The sequence below is a fragment of the Scatophagus argus genome, chromosome 5 (assembly GCF_020382885.2).
Source record: "Scatophagus argus isolate fScaArg1 chromosome 5, fScaArg1.pri, whole genome shotgun sequence".
Taxonomy (NCBI): domain Eukaryota; kingdom Metazoa; phylum Chordata; class Actinopteri; family Scatophagidae; genus Scatophagus; species Scatophagus argus.
In genome coordinates, this window is record NC_058497.1 from 12,404,678 (window position 1) to 12,422,417 (window position 17,740).

At 39.5% G+C, this 17,740-nt stretch overlaps 1 protein-coding gene across 4 annotated transcripts in view; it reads left to right on the top strand.

The window, feature by feature from the left end:
- gria4a (glutamate receptor, ionotropic, AMPA 4a) overlaps positions 1 to 17,740 on the top strand; it is a 93,624-nt gene that overhangs the window by 43,948 nt on the left and 31,936 nt on the right. For 3 of the 4 annotated variants that reach the window (XM_046388821.1, XM_046388818.1, XM_046388819.1), the window contains exons 6-12: positions 381 to 434; positions 1,256 to 1,414; positions 5,676 to 5,843; positions 6,243 to 6,347; positions 7,285 to 7,395; positions 15,141 to 15,347; positions 17,411 to 17,626. In XM_046388821.1, the coding sequence (XP_046244777.1) occupies positions 381 to 434; positions 1,256 to 1,414; positions 5,676 to 5,843; positions 6,243 to 6,347; positions 7,285 to 7,395; positions 15,141 to 15,347; positions 17,411 to 17,626 (1,020 nt within the window). Of the gene's footprint in view, positions 1 to 380; positions 435 to 1,255; positions 1,415 to 5,675; positions 5,844 to 6,242; positions 6,348 to 7,284; positions 7,396 to 9,528; positions 11,050 to 15,140; positions 15,348 to 17,410; positions 17,627 to 17,740 lie in introns of those variants that run through there. The other variant, XM_046388820.1, reaches the window with a different exon arrangement.

Here is a 17,740-nt window from a genome sequence, read left to right on the forward strand (position 1 = left end):
GTTCCTGACCTAACATTACCGAAGCTCTTTAAAAGTTCCATGAGGCTGCAGAGTGTGAGCCAGCGTGGTGCACAGGACAAATTAAGTCCTCACAGGTTCATCACTCCCTCTGCTTTTAATCAGCATAAGAATGTATCCACAGCCACCACTGCCAGGTGAGGCAAGAGCCGCAGATAGGATGGAGTTTGCTTTATTTGTGGTTTGCCTCCCGTGCCCTGCTCTCTAAATCTAAATTAAAGTTCTCTTGTCAGTTAACTCAATGGCTGGTAAATTTGATAATCTGACATGTCTCCCGGTTTGGTACAACACATTCTTTGCAATAGATAGTAAAGAAATTATGTTTTCTCTTTCTCCCTCCCACTCTCTTTGTTGTCTTCCAGGCTGTCAGTGTGGGGAAACATGTGAAAGGTTACCATTACATCATAGCAAACCTGGTAAGAACTCTATGGAGTTGTCATTGGCTGTTATTTTAAGACATGTTTAGGAGAGTGTTGGTGTTTTAATAGCCTATACAAGGACAATTTCTCTTTAATATGTCATAGAGATAAGACAGATAAATGGACATTGCAGCAAATTATTAAGATGAGGTCTCCAAATAGTGTGTATGTGTGTGTGTGGTGTGTTTATTTCATGAGCCAACAATATGAGACATTTTTACTTAACCCTACTTTGACACTTGTCCAAAGGTTGTTGTTGTTTCTGCAGTTATTAGCTGAAAAACAAACAACCATATTCCTTTTCCATTTCAAAGTCTCCCCTCAACAAAGCCATAGCAGCAGGTAACTGCCAGAACTCACGTCAGTAAATGAGATATTGTTTCAGCCTTAATCCCTAAAATCTGCTGCACCGCATTTCTCTCTGGGATAGTTAAAAAGGGGCCAGTGAGGCCAGGTCAAGCTAGATCTGCTCCCAGAGCTTTTAGCAATTAGCATCCATCAACCTAAGATAGCATTCTCATGTTTTTACTCTCCACCTCTGTCTATGGCCCATTCCCAAATGGATCCCTCTCCACAACCACTTCACTGCAAAGTGTCACTCTGCTTAAGTCACGCTCACAGCTGTGGAAGCCACTCCATGTTAAGCAGGGGTATAAATAATCTGGTAAACTGTTGGAGTATGTGGAGTATGATGTCAGCAAAGGTGCGATCATTTGGCATTTGTGGGCTAATTGTATTCTCACGTGGCTGGTTTGGGAGGTCTTTCCATGCTTGCTCCATCCCACATCTTTCCAAATTTCTTGCTCTGTCCTCCCCAGGGATTTAAGGACATATCGCTGGAGAGGTTCATGCATGGTGGGGCCAACGTGACTGGTTTCCAGCTGGTGGACTTCAGCAGGCCTATCGTTATTAAACTGATGCAGCGCTGGAACAAACTGGATCAGAGAGAGTACCCTGGATCTGAAAGCCCACCCAAGGTGATACAAATATAATGTCCCATCCTTAAATAGACAGACTGGAAATTCATGCCTGAAAAAGCTGCCACAACCTCAACAAACGTCATTTGAAATAGCTGCAATGTTCAGTCTTGTTTTTTTCATTTCAGCAGTCTGTATTCTACCTCAGCTGCTTTATACAGAAAGTGCACACACATAAACACCAGAAAACTGAGCATAGTACACACAGATATTTGCTTTGCACATACACAGATTTAAAGGTTATGGACTACTTGTGAAAAATTGGTCTATGTAACTGAAAATCAACACAGAAGTCAGACATACAACCTTCTCAAACAGGTAACCGGTCGCAAGATGATGTGCTGCATTTGAACCATTCAGTCTGTGGTATGATGCATTTGGTTCAGCTTCTTAGTAAGTCAGAGTGTGACCTCAGAGAGGTGAACTGGCTGATCCTACCATGACTGAATACATAAATTTTGTCTATGACTTTATGTGTGTGATTTTGTGTCAGGGTCAGCGTGATGCATGCAGATTCTTCAGACTGAAGACCTCTTTGTCCTGTCTGTCCTGAATGATCATGATGTTTCACCTTTTCACTCTTACTTTCTCCTATTTTTTTTCTTCTGCCTTGGTCTTCAGTTACTTAACCAACAATAAAATTGCATCCCATGTATATGGGTTTCATTATCTTTCTGACAGTATGCCCCTTCTCTACATTCACTGTCCTCAGTGTCTGTTTTCTCTCGCTAACCCCGTCCCTTTTTCTGTCGCATTATTGCACCTCTATTTAGTCTCTACCACTCCCCCTTTCCTATCTGTCTCTGTCTATATCATTCTCTCCTCCCTCAACACACCTCTATTGACTGGGCAGTGACCTGCAGCCATTTGCGTTTGATTTGTGCATATATTAAATGGAAATATGTCCACCTACCTATTAAAAATACATCATACTGCAGCTCTCTGCTCCTTGACCCACTCACAGAAAGCACACACATACACAACGTCTGTATGAGTCTTCCACCTCTGAAGATATATATTGATGGTGGTATTCTTTCATGATCAGGATGTCATTTTTCACCCAGGAACCATATTAATTGGCTAATTATGAGACTCAGATTGACCTGATGAATTCTCATTAGGGGATGCCAGCCGCATCAGTGACCCTTGACTCATCAGTATAGTATCACATCAGTTATTGTGTTAACGGAGGTAAACTTACTGGACTTGTTTGTTACAGGCAGACACAGTGAGCATGCTTAGAATATACAAAATGAAGTTAAACACAACTGAAGGTGTAAACCTTCACAACTTTGCAAACATCTTTGATGAAGTAAGTTCAAAGAGTTTCTTGACATGCATCCACAGAAATTGTATTTTACCTCTCTTTTGCAAACAAGGAAACACAATTTTAATGATTTAACACAGCAGATATCTCTAGTGCTACGGGCTAATTGGTGCTGTGCAAAAAAAAATAAATAAATAAACTCAGTTAGCCTTGGGCCAACTCGTAGCCTCAGGCCAAGTGGAACTCTGGTCTAATAATGTGCACAGAGAACATGGACTGGAACGTGTCCATTTTGCACTGGAGACTGAATTTTGAGTCAGTTACAACAATCAATCAAAATCTTTTAACCCACTGATTCTCAGCTGGTGTGCCTGAAGATTTTGTAATGGAATGGAAAAATATCAGTGATGTGATAAATTAATATATTAGCCTCATTAAAATTCAACAACAATGTTTATGATCACACATATATTCTAGGAGTCACAGCCTTTTTTGGGCTTTTTCCATTAAAATATTTTGCTTTATCAGAATATGAATAGGTTTGCATCATCTGTGTTTGCATATTTAACAGAGCTGTCTTTATCAATATTTGTCCATATGTAAAGGATTTAATATTTGCCAAACATCAGTGCACAGCTCATTTTATAAATCAAATATGCGTGTCCAGATTGTTTCAAAGCTACTGTCTTAATTTTTCATTTCAGTTTCCAGACTCATCTGACAAAGAAAAATTAATGACTGAGCTTTGTGTTTTTCAGTGTGTCATTAACACTGGCTCTGCTTTATTATAATGTGTTTCCTGTGGTACAGTCTGTGGTGAGATTATTTAATATCATTAAAAAGCAAGCAGAGGCTTGTACACAGAGTTTGTGCTGAATTGAGATGTCACTGCATACATTTTATCCTGTTAAGCTACATAGATGAATGACTCCAATAGCCATTGCAAAGTTATTCATAAAACAATGGTGGCATGTCTCTGTTAAAGTTTGGAACACAAACCAGACATATGCTGTCCTTACTGATGCTGGGTATGATCATCATCTGATGATGTCACATGGACTTATGCGTCCTTATGCTGATATTCTGAGTTGTAACAGCCTGGTGGTCTTTGATTCATTCAAACACCAACACCAAACACAAAACTAAGGGTTAATGGGAATGCAATTGGTTTTTCAGGTATTTGTTCATTAACCAAAGTTAAAAACTCAATCAAATTCTGAACTCATGACTGCACTAGATAAAAAGTTATGTGAGCACTAAAGATTTAGATTCCAACTGTTCACAATGTTGCCCTGCCACACTCACATCAGTTCACTCATAAAAGCCATCAAAGCCACGAGGTAAAGGATCAATGCAGATATGTACATTCTAAATGCACTGTGTACATGTTTTAGAAACATTAGTTTCTGTGTGAAAAGTGGCACATGCTTTCTTTTATTGCATCCATCATCTATAAATCAGGTCTTTGGTCTGCTATGGAACTGTAGAGTAGACTTATATTAGGTTGTATATTTTATCCTATTTGAGAACTCACATTCAAGGTGAACATCTGTCTTTATTTGGTGAATTTTTAGCTGAACTTGAAGATCTTAAGTGATTCTAGAAATATTACCTAGTATTTGGCATTTTGTAAAGCCAACACTGTTTTGTATGTGTCCCGAAGGTGTTTCTGTCCTACCCTTGACAGAAACGGAAAACTGTATGCTAGTTGGCTCCATTTTGTTGTTGTTTTCTCCTTGATTTGGATTCTATAGCCGTCATCTGTCAGTCGCACGCCCAAAGGCTTCTTTAGTTTCAAAGAGGAGAGATGAAAGGAGGATGACATGGTTGTGCAGCCTTCCAAAACATGCCTTTTGGGATATAAATCAAGGGATGTCAGTAAGAGAGAAAACTACCTGCAGAGGCGTGGAGAGCATCAGCAGAGTCTCTCAGCCGACTTCCCTCTTTCCTCCCATTTTCATCTCACCACTTGTCTCTACCGTGATGTGAAAGCAGCCCGCTGTGTGTTTGACTGCCTCCGTCTGTGTGGCGCTGTGTGTGGGCTGGGTGGGCGTGTTGCAGCTGAGTGTGTGCAGCTGAGTGTGTGGTGCTGTTCCTTGCTGTGATGCATCTTACCTATAATGAATTTGTCCAACAATCTGTCAAGATGACCACCACTTTTAAGAGTTTCATCAGAGAGCAGATTCCGATAATGTCTTACCCTTTGTCTTATTCGCTGTCACGTTTCGAAGGTCCCTTAAAACATCGAGAGCTCACTCTTGAAGTGCTACATACTCTTTTAGAATATAATCCAATTGAACCACACTTATAAATCCTGGGAATCTGAATTGTAGCATCAAAAGGAATTCCCCTCACAAAGTGGATTTTATGAACGGATTTACAATATGATTTAAATACACTTGAATGTCATTTTCATGGCCTAGTGAGTGTATTTTAAAACCATAAGCCTGTCTAAAACTGGCAGTTTTGTTGCATTTACAGTTGTGTTACATTTACAGTGGTGTTGATTGATGTTCACCGTTGTTAACTGTGGAAGTCAAATAAAAGTCAGAGCGGTGAGATAAATTGAGGCACAGGTCAGCATGTTCGCATACTGGTGAGGTTTCACACAGGCCTACAGTATAGCCCCGCAACCATGACATATTCTACTTCAGCTTTGTAAATCGCAGAAAGCAACCATTTAAACACATTTTGTTGTGTGCGTAAACTCATATAGTCCTGCAGAGAAAAACTGCCATCACTGAATTGAATTTAAATAACCCTGAGTACCAAACACATCAGAATAACTGTGAGGTGATTTTGCTATACATTGTCTTTGGGTTTCCTGCATTGACTTGTCTGGAATACTGATGTGGAAATGTTGTATATTTTATCACATGTCACAGAAGTTCAGAGCACATGCCTGGGGAAAGGTTAAATTTATCTGATGTTACAGGTATGTAGATATCACTAAAATAAAAACTTTCTTTCTCTTGTTTATCCCCCATTCTTCAGTATACCTCATCTCTAACGTATGATGGTGTCCTTGTGATGGCTGAGGCCTTTCGCACACTTCGGCGTCAGAAAATTGACATCAGTCGCCGTGGCAATGCTGGTGACTGCCTGGCCAATCCAGCTGCTCCCTGGAACCAAGGGATAGATATGGAGCGTGCACTCAAACAGGTTGGATATTCTGTTGTTTAGTATAGACAGATTGGCAACTGCTTTAAACAACTGTTCACAAACATACATTAACAAACGCAGTCAGTGAAACTGCTCGCATAAAAGCTGAGAAATTGTTCCGGAAATTCATGCCAACATTAATAGTATTTCTTTTTTTTTGAGACTCTGATGGAGCACCCACCAGCCTGCACACATATTTAGCAGTGCACAAACCTGTACAGGTATACTTATGGGGACATTGTAATGGCTTTCGTCCATTTTTCATGTGATTACCATAATGTCAATAATAAGCATGTAGTAGTATTTATCTACCCTGACTGTTTGGTTGGAGATGTTGAGTTTTGGAGATGTCACCTGTAGAGACATCCGTCCTTACTATCATTGTTGATATATTTTCAGGTGCGGATTCAGGGCCTGACAGGGAACATTCAGTTTGATCACTATGGTCGGAGGGTCAACTACACCATGGATGTGTTTGAACTGAGGAGCAACGGACCACGCAAGGTAGGCTTAGACACAAAGATGAACAACTCTTTGAATTTGAGAGTTGGACCACATAATAACATATTTCAGTCATTCCATTCAATTTCTGGGATATATTTTCAGGGTGCAGTGGTGAAAAGCAACATTAAATTCATCAAATGTGACTCAGTAGAAAGTTTTAATCAACACTGAAAGCATACAGGCTTAATGTTAGGATAACTCCTGTAGTTTTCAATCTGTGATGCATTTCTTTTTCTTGTTTTTTCCTTTTTCCTTTTCCTTTTCTTGCTTTTTTCTGAAAAAATTATTTTGCTAATTCTTAATTAATAAATGTGTTACTACAGTAATAAATATCTTCAGATAACTCCGATTGAGTCAGCCCAGCTTGTGTTTTAGTGGCTTTGTGGCATGTTCATTGGCCAGCAGCTCTTAGACAACCTGGGAGGGCATAAAACTCTGCAGTGACATAAATAAGGAAAGTTTCAACCTAATCCTTCTTCATAATAGGACAAACTGGGGGATAAGGCTCAGGTTGAAAGTACTCATTATTTCTCTTTACTGGGGGGAAAAAAAACTACATATAGTGCCTATAATAAAGAAAAAAACCCATGTTCCTGCTTCTCAAGTGTTCCTTCGACAGCAATGTGTGTTTATTGAAAGTTCTTGGCACACGTTCAATATCTCTCAATATCTTCTACAGTTCCAGTGGGAAATCTGCTGGAATGAGCTCATTCTGTTGACTCATTTTTTTTTTACCTTCTGTTCCTTTGTCTTGATCTCACATAGGTTCTATTTCTTTTTAATATATATATTTATTTGTTTGCGATCTTGTCCATCTCAATTTTTTTGTAAGAGTTTGAAATGTCTTTTTTGTACGAATTACACAAGTTTGATTGATTGAATGTCTTTTTTCTTTCATCACTCTCTTCACTCTCTCTTATCTGTCTGTTTCTTTCAGATTGGCTACTGGAACGACATAGACAAACTTGTGCTGGTCCAGAATGAAAATGCTCTGTCCAATGACAGCTCAGCAATGGAGAACCGGACAGTAGTTGTGACAACCATCATGGTAATGTACCCTCAGACTGTTTTCATTTTTGCATAGTTTGGATGCTGTTTGAGATATGAGTGAGGTTGTCCTTCAGTCTTTCCAGTTCCGTCATCTAATTTCACAATCTTCCTCCCACCTGACTTTGCAACTCGCAACTAACTCAAGTAGGCGCTTGAAGTTATGTTGAAGCAAAATGGTGTGAATGCAAATGACACATTAGGTGTAGGACAGATAATGATTTTTTTTTTACTCCAATAAAAAAGAATATTTTCCTGAATTTGGAATCAGGTACAAGTACAAGGGAGGAAAGTGGTTGACCACAGTTTGGGAGTGAGGAAGAAACAAAATGCCAGAGTTGGACTGTGGTGAAACAAACGGGTACTACATTAAGGTGGTTAGACAAGACTGCTTGGAGTAAAGACCAGTGTATTACAGGTATGTCTTTGCTACTGTAGTATAGCGCTCAGTGTGGGACTCAAATGGTTGCAATACATATCTAAGAGGTCATACATTGGTAGTATAGAAAAGGAGCAAATTGTTTCATTTTTTTCTGATTTTACACAAATTCTTGCTTTTTCATGTAATGTAGATTTAACACAGAAAACATTTCCTTTTTGTCATATACAGGTAGACATATATGCAATCAGGGGTCAGGGGTTGTAAGTAGTAATTGCTTTATTTTAAGTGCTCAAAGACCTGACACATGTTGTTGAAGCATGGGCTGCTGGCAGGACTTTACACCTGTTACTGGCCTTGTAAGATTCATTCAGTTTCAGAAAACCAGGGAATGAAATACAACAGGGGTGTCTTGTGGTAGAGTTTTGTTAATGTGGAATACGAATCAGGCTGGAGGTGGAAGAGTTGCATGAAATGCAGTGAGCTCTCAGACCACAGCCAGGAGGAAGTGGCAGTTGTCCAGCTGGAAGATTACACTAATATCTCATTAGTAGGGAAATCTAAAACTGACCTCGGTTGACAATTTAGGAGTGACCTCAGTCCACTCTCTTCTAATGGCTTTCACATAGACACCCATCCGCAGCCCAGTGCAATTATTCCTCTTTCTTCTGCAAACACTGATAAAGGAGGACTAATCGGTGGTTTTGTGCACATCCTCTGCTTACATTTGATTTCACTTCGCCCATCTGCAGCCTTTTTATGGTGGCCATCCACTTCCTGTAGATACAATCAGTCTAATTCAATTGGACATGCAAAATGATGCAAGTGAAAGCAACTAAAATACTTTCAGCCCACAGATAAAACAAGCCACAGATGCTTGGGCTGTGGCAGTTCAGCATTTTGTTTCAAATCACATTTCTTCATCCACAAACTCCTTAGTATGTCCAAATTGTCCATACAGCACTGCAGTGTTCATACAAATACCTAACAATGGGCAACTTTTTAACGACGTTGATTGATTTTTAGATTTTTGATTTATACTTATCTTGTTTTGTTTATCCTATTTTTATACCTTTCACTTTTCTTTCGTTGTCAGGAATACTGCAAGTGCAATGTCTGTACGAATAAGAATTTCCCTTTGGGGACAAATAAAGGATTTCTGATTCTGATTGGTTGATACAGCGAAAGTCTGCAGTGCCTCTGGTGGTGAGAAGTGGTACTGACTAGTCAGGTCTGCACAGAGGAAAACGATCACGCATGCTACAGGAGAGCTGAGAAAAACAAATTCTTACTGACTAAATGTCACAGTGTATGTGCTGCAGTGCATTAGACCTCAGTGCGCTGCGTGGTGTGGTGCCAACAGCCAGGCCCAAGATAATAACATCAACACAATCAAATAAATAAAGAGCAGGTTGTTATTCTATGACAAAATCCTATTTTGAATATGTGTATATTATGTAAAAGAAATGAGTGTGCGAAGCAGAGTTTGGCATCACTGCATGGGTTTTTTCGATGTTTGTTCCCTCCCTATTTCTTCCGTTCCATGTCTGTCTGTTCTGACTTTTGCCAACACCACTATCCACATTCTGTCTCTCTCTCTCTGTGTGTCTTGCTTTCTTTAACTCTACTCATTTGTTCACTCTGCACATCCATCATTCTCACCTCTATGCATCTCCCACCTGCATATTTCTCTGTGGATGGTGACCTCAGCAGGCCTTGGCTAACATTAGCTCAGCCACCTCCTCCTCTTTGCAGCCTCTGATGATGAGGAAGCCTCTGCTGCGACATTGATGCCGGGTCTGCAGACAGAGCAACAGACCGAAACGCAGACTCACCTGAGTCACAAACCCCTGGGAAAGACTGAGGACAGACAGAATGTGTCTCTAAATCACTGCACAAAGACTCAGTGTTTCTTTAGTTGTCTTTTTTACATTGTCTGATGGCTTTTTATTTTACGAATTTTCTGTAAAAAGGTGATATCTTCTTTTTGTTGTTTTTAAATTTTTTCTTTCTTTAGAAGTGGTTTACCCTACACAGCAACAAAGAGAGACTGAACAGAAAAGGAGACTCATGGGATGCCATGTTTTGGGATTGCTCAGTCTGCTCCTGTCTTCCTCTCATGACAAAAGCCACAGTTGGATAAGATCTTTGTGAGGGATTCTGTCAAGATATGGCATTTGAACCTAAAAAAAAAATCACTGCAACATCAGACAGCAGATTAATTCAGACCACAGTCATCATCACCTATAAATCACCTACAGGAAAAATTACCTCAAAAAAATGTCACTTTTATATATACACATTTTAATTTTTTTCCGTGTTGTTTTTATTATTTTTTTCATGAGAAAATGTGGTACAGGTCCTCGTGGCAGTCCTGCTATTTGTAGCCCTTACCTCTCTCTCCCCTCAACCTTATCTTTCCTCTACTGTATTTCAGTTGCTCTGAGAGCTCTGCTCCTGAATGGAAAGGTGTTCGGTGCCAGGAGGGGCTTGTCTGGTGCACAAGAGAACCCCATTGAAATTACACTAGTATAAGTGATTTAACTTGTTTAGCATAACTTTCATCCCAGCTGTGTTTTTTCCTCAGTACTAAAGTGGTGAGAGTGAAGGATATATAAAAGCACAACTGTAACTAAAAGGACAGTTTACGAGTCATCATATACTGGCATAACAGTCCATCTGACATTTGAGGAGGGATGATTACACCCTGAAAACTATTCATACAAGCAAGCACGTAAGCCCTCACGCTGTGAATACCACACATATTTTCACAAACACAACCCGAGTGAGCAAAGTGCAAAGGGATTGATTGTTTGGTCGGTTGTCATGTCCCTTTCAGTACTCGACGTACTTGTTAACATAGCCCTTGAAGATATGACAGTCTCTTGTTTATGCCTTTGTTTTGGCCTTAGTTAACTGCAACATACAAAATGCTCCTTTGCTGATTTGTATGTTTAATTGGATTTAATATACTATGAATATTATAAAACAAATCAATGAAATTTTTCTATACTTTTTGATGATGGATGAATTATCTGAAAGGATAGCATACTCCTGTATAGCACACAGAGCTTTGAGAAAACTATACAGCCCACTCACTGTTAAACTTTCTCCCACAGTGTTCATGAATCAAAGGTGAATGATTGTATCCCATCAGGCGTTTCATCAAGTTGGAGGACTCTCATAGTGAGACACATACAGAGCTGAAGATGGGAAAATGGTATTAAGAAGGTACATAATTTATGTGAACGTATAAAGTAGGTCACACTACATAAACCCAAGACAAATTATGCAAGGATCTAAAATGTTCCCCTTGGAAGTAATTCAGCCAAAATAGTGACAAATAAAAAGGTCACTTGGTTGTCTGGCTGATGATTCTGTTAGCAGACTGAATTACTGGATAGACTGACAGATGATGTGTTCGGCTGGCTGGTTGGTTACCTTGTAGCCCGACTAACTTGTGACTGGCTTTGCATCTGGCTGATTTACTGTGAAAAAAATAAAGTTTAATTCAGTTCAAAAGCTGTTTAACTGGCAGGCAACTAATAGACAGGGTACTGGCTGACCGGCTTGTTGACTGAACTGCTGAACTGAATTGCCTTGCTGAACTGCCTTGCACCCTTTATGACTGTGGCCGGATAATCATACTGACTCACTGGCCTAATATGTGCACTGGATAGATGATTATGTAGTGTAATTGCAGTAATTAATGAATGAATGCACTGACTGACCAACTGACTGACTGAAGCTTGGCTTGTCTCTCTGGCCATCTGAATAGATAGCTCGCAGGCTAATTAAACGTCTCAGTGAACAGCTGACTTATGCGACAGTCTGGCTTTTTAAATGCTGAACTGACTGAGAGTCTCTATGGCAGCCTGAATGACTGACTGGTGACTGTCCAGTCAGGTGCCTGTTTTAACTGGCTGGCTAACTGGTTTAGCAAGTCCTCTTTGGCCCCAGTGTGAAGTGTTTCATGTCTTATCAGCCCCAGCCATTTGCTTCTACAAAGGCGTTCCCACTCTTTGGCCCATCCATTTTCCCTCTTCATGTCTGTTTTTTCATCCTATCCTCCCTCTTGCATTCTGCCTTTTTCCCTCCTCATTTTTCTCTTTGTCATTTCCCCCTTTTATCTCTCCTTCATGCTTTCCCTTTTCTGTTCCTATCTATCCTGTTTTCCCTGTAGCGATCTATTTGAGGTCTGATCTACTCCTTCATCTTTCTTCTGCAGTTTCATGCAGTCAACACACCCCACATCCCTCTCTCCATCTGCATTTCCTCCACTTTCTTCCTCATCCCCTCCTTTTCTTTTTCTTTCAACATCCTGATCTTTGCTCTTACTTTCACCCTTTTTCTCCTCCTGTTTCTTTCCATTGCTTCTCTTGTGTTGCCTGATGGCACACGCGACACCCAACCACGGTGCTTTCTTTCCGGTAGTAAATACACACTCACACACACATTGACATTACTACCTTCACACCAAGAAAAAGGCGTCTGGAGCAAACTGATAACAAACCTTAAGGAGGCTTTCAAGTGAAACAGTGCCACTGTTGGCGGAGCTCCCGCTGTTATGTGTGTGTCTGTTTATGTGTAGTTGCTTACGTAACACTAAATTAACTCTTAAATAAAATTAAGTAGCCTGCTCTGATTCCACACACTTGACCTTCTCACATGATAAACCTGGGGCTAATCTGATGTATTATTCTTGTTAACACAAATTGAGTGAATGATTCCTCCTGAGATTCAATGATTTAAGCATGATTAGCCGTTTTTGCATTTTTCAAGGAGGGTCACTGATAAGGTGATCTCCTGATGTGGAACTCACCTGTGCTTCTGGCCTTCCTGGACTCTGACAAGAACTCATCACAAATTCACGTGAAAACAGTCAGAACTATTTGGTGGTTCTGCGGGCAGTTAATTCGATACCAAATTTGAAACCATAAAATTTATGATTGCATAAGAATAAAAATTGAACTGTAAAAAATCTATAATCATGCAATATATGGTATTCACAGAAAGATGATTGTCAATATATTAATGGTATTGTCTTTTGAAACATATTTTTCACCTCACATCTTCATTTTGTCTAATCGATGTCCTTGCTACAGGGCAGTCCTCATGGCCGTGTTGATCTATGAGAGGAAATTCACTTGAAACTGTTTTGCTGTTCATTAACATTATGATTCATGATGAGTCAGTGGAATGAGAGCCCCAGGACCTGCTAATGTCCCTGCTAATGACATTTTAGGAGAAATGTTTTTGTATGCTCAACAATGAACATAACTGGGACAAGCTTTGTATCTGATGGTGATGATGATGATGATGAAAGGTGATGATGTTAGTGATGAAAGTGTTAAGTGTTTGAGAATAATGTTCAGAAGAAAAAGAAATGAATTTGTATTTGTGTGGTTTGTTTTGGAAGAAATAAAATGTTATACTGATGACTTAGTAATGGTTTGTAACAAATGTGATGATGTAATGCTTGTTTGTTTATGTGTGATTTAAAACTTTTCATATGCGAATTTAAGAATTATTTATTTATTTATACATGCACCTTCCAAGAAAATTTTGGAAAACTACTGCAATTGTGGCTTAACATTTACTGGACAAACCACTGAACAGGAGGAAAACTGAATTTCTCATAACAGCAATGTAGGATGTTGATATAGCAGGTATGTTATTTAACACTATAGTTAAGTTTGTTCATATGCTGTCATTTGTTAATTGATACTAAATACAAAGTACAGCTGCAGCTGATAGGAATGTCATTAGCTTTAAGGTATTTAATCATAAGCCAAAGTACTGGACAAATACCTACTATAAGAAAGCTTCAAGAATTAGTGATTTTCACATCTGATGACATGTAAGGTCACTGGATAAACTTGAAAAGAGAATTTCTCCCTATTCTACCTTTCAGTTATGTGCAAGTACTCGAGTGCTCTTTGTTTACTGAAGAGGATCAATTTGGTAAATCCAGGTTCCCTTTGTAGCATGTTTCCATAGTTCAGTTTCTGAATCTGTTCTAAATCCCTCTTCCTGCTTACTTATGATCTGGACATGCTTTCAGTCTAATTCAGTTTCTTGGACCGAAGATTTTTCTGTCGATTCCCTTCAAATCTCTATGAGAGCAATTCCACCGCTCATTTTACCCCTTTAGCAACATCAGTCAACAATCCTCTTTGATTAAACTGTTCTTGTTTTCAGTGTGAATCAATTTCCTAAATGAAGGATTCAATCCAAAATATTTAACCATTTTGTGTTGTGTTTTATTATCTTCACGAACCATTTCATAGCTTGGGAGTGCTGGATATTATAAAAGCCTGTTTGATTAATTAGATGAGATTAGTCTTTGATTAAAAGGGGTTTGATAGCATTTTAATAGGCTTGGTTTCAATTGGATTACAGGGTGAGCAGCCTCAGGCATAATACCATAACTCACATGCTCCTGATGGATGTGCTGCCATTCAAAGATCTCTGTGTGTGTGTTTCTTTTCATTATGAATATCATACGCAGGTGTGATAATGTACATGTGTCTGTGTGTGTGTGTGTGTGTTTTTCTGTGCCCTGGCATGCCTGTGTTTGTGTGCCAACTCAACAACATTAAACTTTGCCTCGTTTGCTTTCATCTTTGTTAAGCGCATGCACAGAAATCATTCTGCCTCCTTTGACACATCACCAGAGCAGCAGTCTTCCCCACTTCCTCTCTCTCCCTCCCTGTGTTCTTCCTCTCATTTTTCCCCTCTCAGCATTAGTGATGTACTGAGACAGGTTCAGTTCCCATTGGAGGTGTGTAGAGTCAGACGAAGGCATGAAACGCTACACAGTACTAGAAGTCAGAACCACAAAATATAAGACATCTACCTCGGGCACGGACTTTTAAAAGCAGTTTTCATATTTCCCCCATTTCAGAAATTGTTCACATGTCTATGTTTTCCTGGAAAGATGGTTTCTCTGTGAGATGTTTATCTCTATTAAATTTAAAAAAAGAGACGAAGAAGATGTTTGAGCTTCAGTTTGCTTTCACTGTCATAGAAATATGTTTAAATTATTCTCTAAATGTTACAGAGACAGCTTCACAGTCTGCTTTAATTTGTCAAAGCAGAATTAAATTCAGTGTGCACTTGTATATTCATAAAGTTGTGTAATAAAAACATACCTTTTCAAAGTGTATATAGATATATTTTTCCCCAGGAGTGATATTCAGTGGTATCATTTTTCTTTGTACGGTATGTGTTTTCCCCTGGTATGCTGTTTACAGCCAAACTGCCGGTTGGCCTTAATACGTTTTCAGTTTCCTTACTTTAATAAACCCTGCTTCTCATGTTCCTCCAAACAGCTGTATCTTTCTCCTCTTGTGCTGGTTTCGTAGGAGGGTCCCTATGTGATGCTGAAGAAGAACTGGGAACTTTATGAAGGCAACGACCAGTATGAGGGATACTGTGTGGACTTGGCCTCCGAGATCGCCAAACACATCGGAATCAAATACAAGATTTCCATTGTGCCAGATGGAAAATATGGAGCCAGAGATCCAGAGACAAAGATATGGAATGGCATGGTTGGAGAGCTTGTGTATGGGGTAAGTCTGGATACACTTTATTGTTTTGTCAGTTATTTTTACAATGAATCATTTAGTTTTTAGTCCATTTCATGTTGGAGAATGTCCAACATGTCCTCTCAGATCCCAAGATGATGTCTTCAAACTGGTATTTATTTAGTTTGATTCAATTCATCTTTAACTTTAACTTTAGCTTCAGTTCATTTATAGTTCACATCACCCAAAGATTGTGTGGTAGAGATTCCAAGTATTAGAAACATGGTTGAGATCCCCACACAAGTAGGTACGCTTGCAGAATTCCAAACAGAACTGACGTTAAGAAATTAAGTTAATATAAAAGACAACAAGAGAACCAAAGTAAGTAGTTGTCAAAGAAGAAATCAGCTGAATGTTTACTCAATCAGTGAAAGTAAGCGGCAAAAAGGGAGAGTTTTAAACCAAGATCTAATTAAGCTATTACTTGATTACCAGAACTTTTCATTTAATTATATGTCATTAATTTTTTTCAAGTGATATATTCAGACTCTGAACAACTAACAGACTGTGTCTCCAGATTTGCTGAACTCGTCTCAAGATGCTGTGTTACCGTGACAATTCAAAAGAGGGTGGGGGTAGGAGAATAGGCAATGCATTCAGTCCAGTCCAACAACATCGCAAATTCTGGCCACAGAGATGATGCGTTTAATCAACACACTATTTGACACTATTTGAACCTTGTAATCTTCATAGAGATCATATACTGTATGCATACATAATATATGGTTCTGCTATTGTGACTCCTGCTATTGATGAGAAATGCCCAGAACAACTCTCATGGGGCACACAACCAAACTTGTCTTGAGCATTGCGTCTCCCGTGTCAGTTTTCTGTATGTGTGCCTCAAAGGGTTCACTTATTTCTTAATAATTTGGCAAGCTGACTAATTACACTGACACCCATGCACTGTCTGGGATTTCGCACTGCTGTCTCAACTCAGACTTTGTCCACATGCAGAAGACAATGTCAGTCGTCCCTTTGCGGAAGCCTGAAAGTGGAGACGTTGCTGCAGAACAGTGACAGAATTAATTAGCCTCCAGAATGCATATAGTGGAAGGTGACACAGCAGAAGCTCTGCACTGGCTAATCAGGTCTGATTTGTTCCAAACACTCACAGTCCTCTCTGATGACTATACTATTTGTAAGATTTTAGCACTTTGTCCTGCTCTGCACATCACATTTACGTCGTGTTTATCTTTGTGACTTTCTTCTCCTTTTTTATTTCATGCAGTGTACTTTTGTCTGTAGCTTTTTGTCTCCAATTTGTTTCATCTCTCTTTCTGAAGTGCATAGTGGATTTTTGATATTCCTCTGCCCTATCCTCTCCTGTTTTGCTTTCCATATTGCTTCTGACTTCCTTGTCTTTTTTTTTTTTTTTTTTTGCTGTTTATTCTCCTTGTGTTGTAACATCCTCAGTCCATGTAGCAAAGTAACACTTGTTATTTGATATGCTGTTATTGTAGCCTTTTTCAGTTAAGACTGCAGACGGTGTTTAGACACACGCCTCTGCACAGAAACAGATACCCAGTGTGTTGAATGAATGATGTTTTTGACTCTTCTCCAGATTGTGATGTGTGTGTATGTGTGTGTGTGAGAGAGAGAGAGAGAGTGTGCATGCGCATGCATACATGCAAATGTGAGTGTGAGACCTTGCAAACTAATTTATATTCTGGCCCTGGCTCTTTCATTCCTACATATGAATTACTTCTCTGTCATTCTACTGGTGCCCCCCCAGTCTTTTTCAGCCCTTTTCTCACCCTTTTTTGCTCCCTCACTGTACGAGTCACCCCCTTTTGCGCCTCCTTTATCTCCCTCATTCATTTCCTTATGTTGCTTCTGCTTCAAACCCCATTGATCATTTAGTCTGCTTTCCTTCTTTACCTTCGACTTGTGTTTCAAATTTTTATTTCTCCTTCCTTTATCCTTGTCATCAGACTTTCCCCTTCTGCAGCGTTCACAGACAGCTCCTGCCCACCATCACCCACTTGTTTTAAATGGCCTTACTGCTAATTAACTCCACTAGCATATGACTAAACTTTTTTTCACAGAAAGCAGAAATTGCAGTGGCCCCGCTGACCATCACTCTGGTGAGAGAAGAGGTGATTGATTTTTCGAAGCCCTTCATGTCTCTGGGGATCTCCATTATGATCAAGAAGCCCCAGAAGTCAAAGCCAGGTGTTTTCTCTTTCCTTGACCCGCTGGCCTACGAGATCTGGATGTGCATAGTGTTCGCTTACATTGGAGTCAGTGTTGTGCTGTTTTTGGTGAGTACTTAAACCAGAAGCCAACACTTGAGTTGGATTGTAGGACTGTAAAGGCTCGGGGTTTAAGGATGAAAGAACAGAATCTTTTATTTGGCTCACAGGCTGAAAATATTT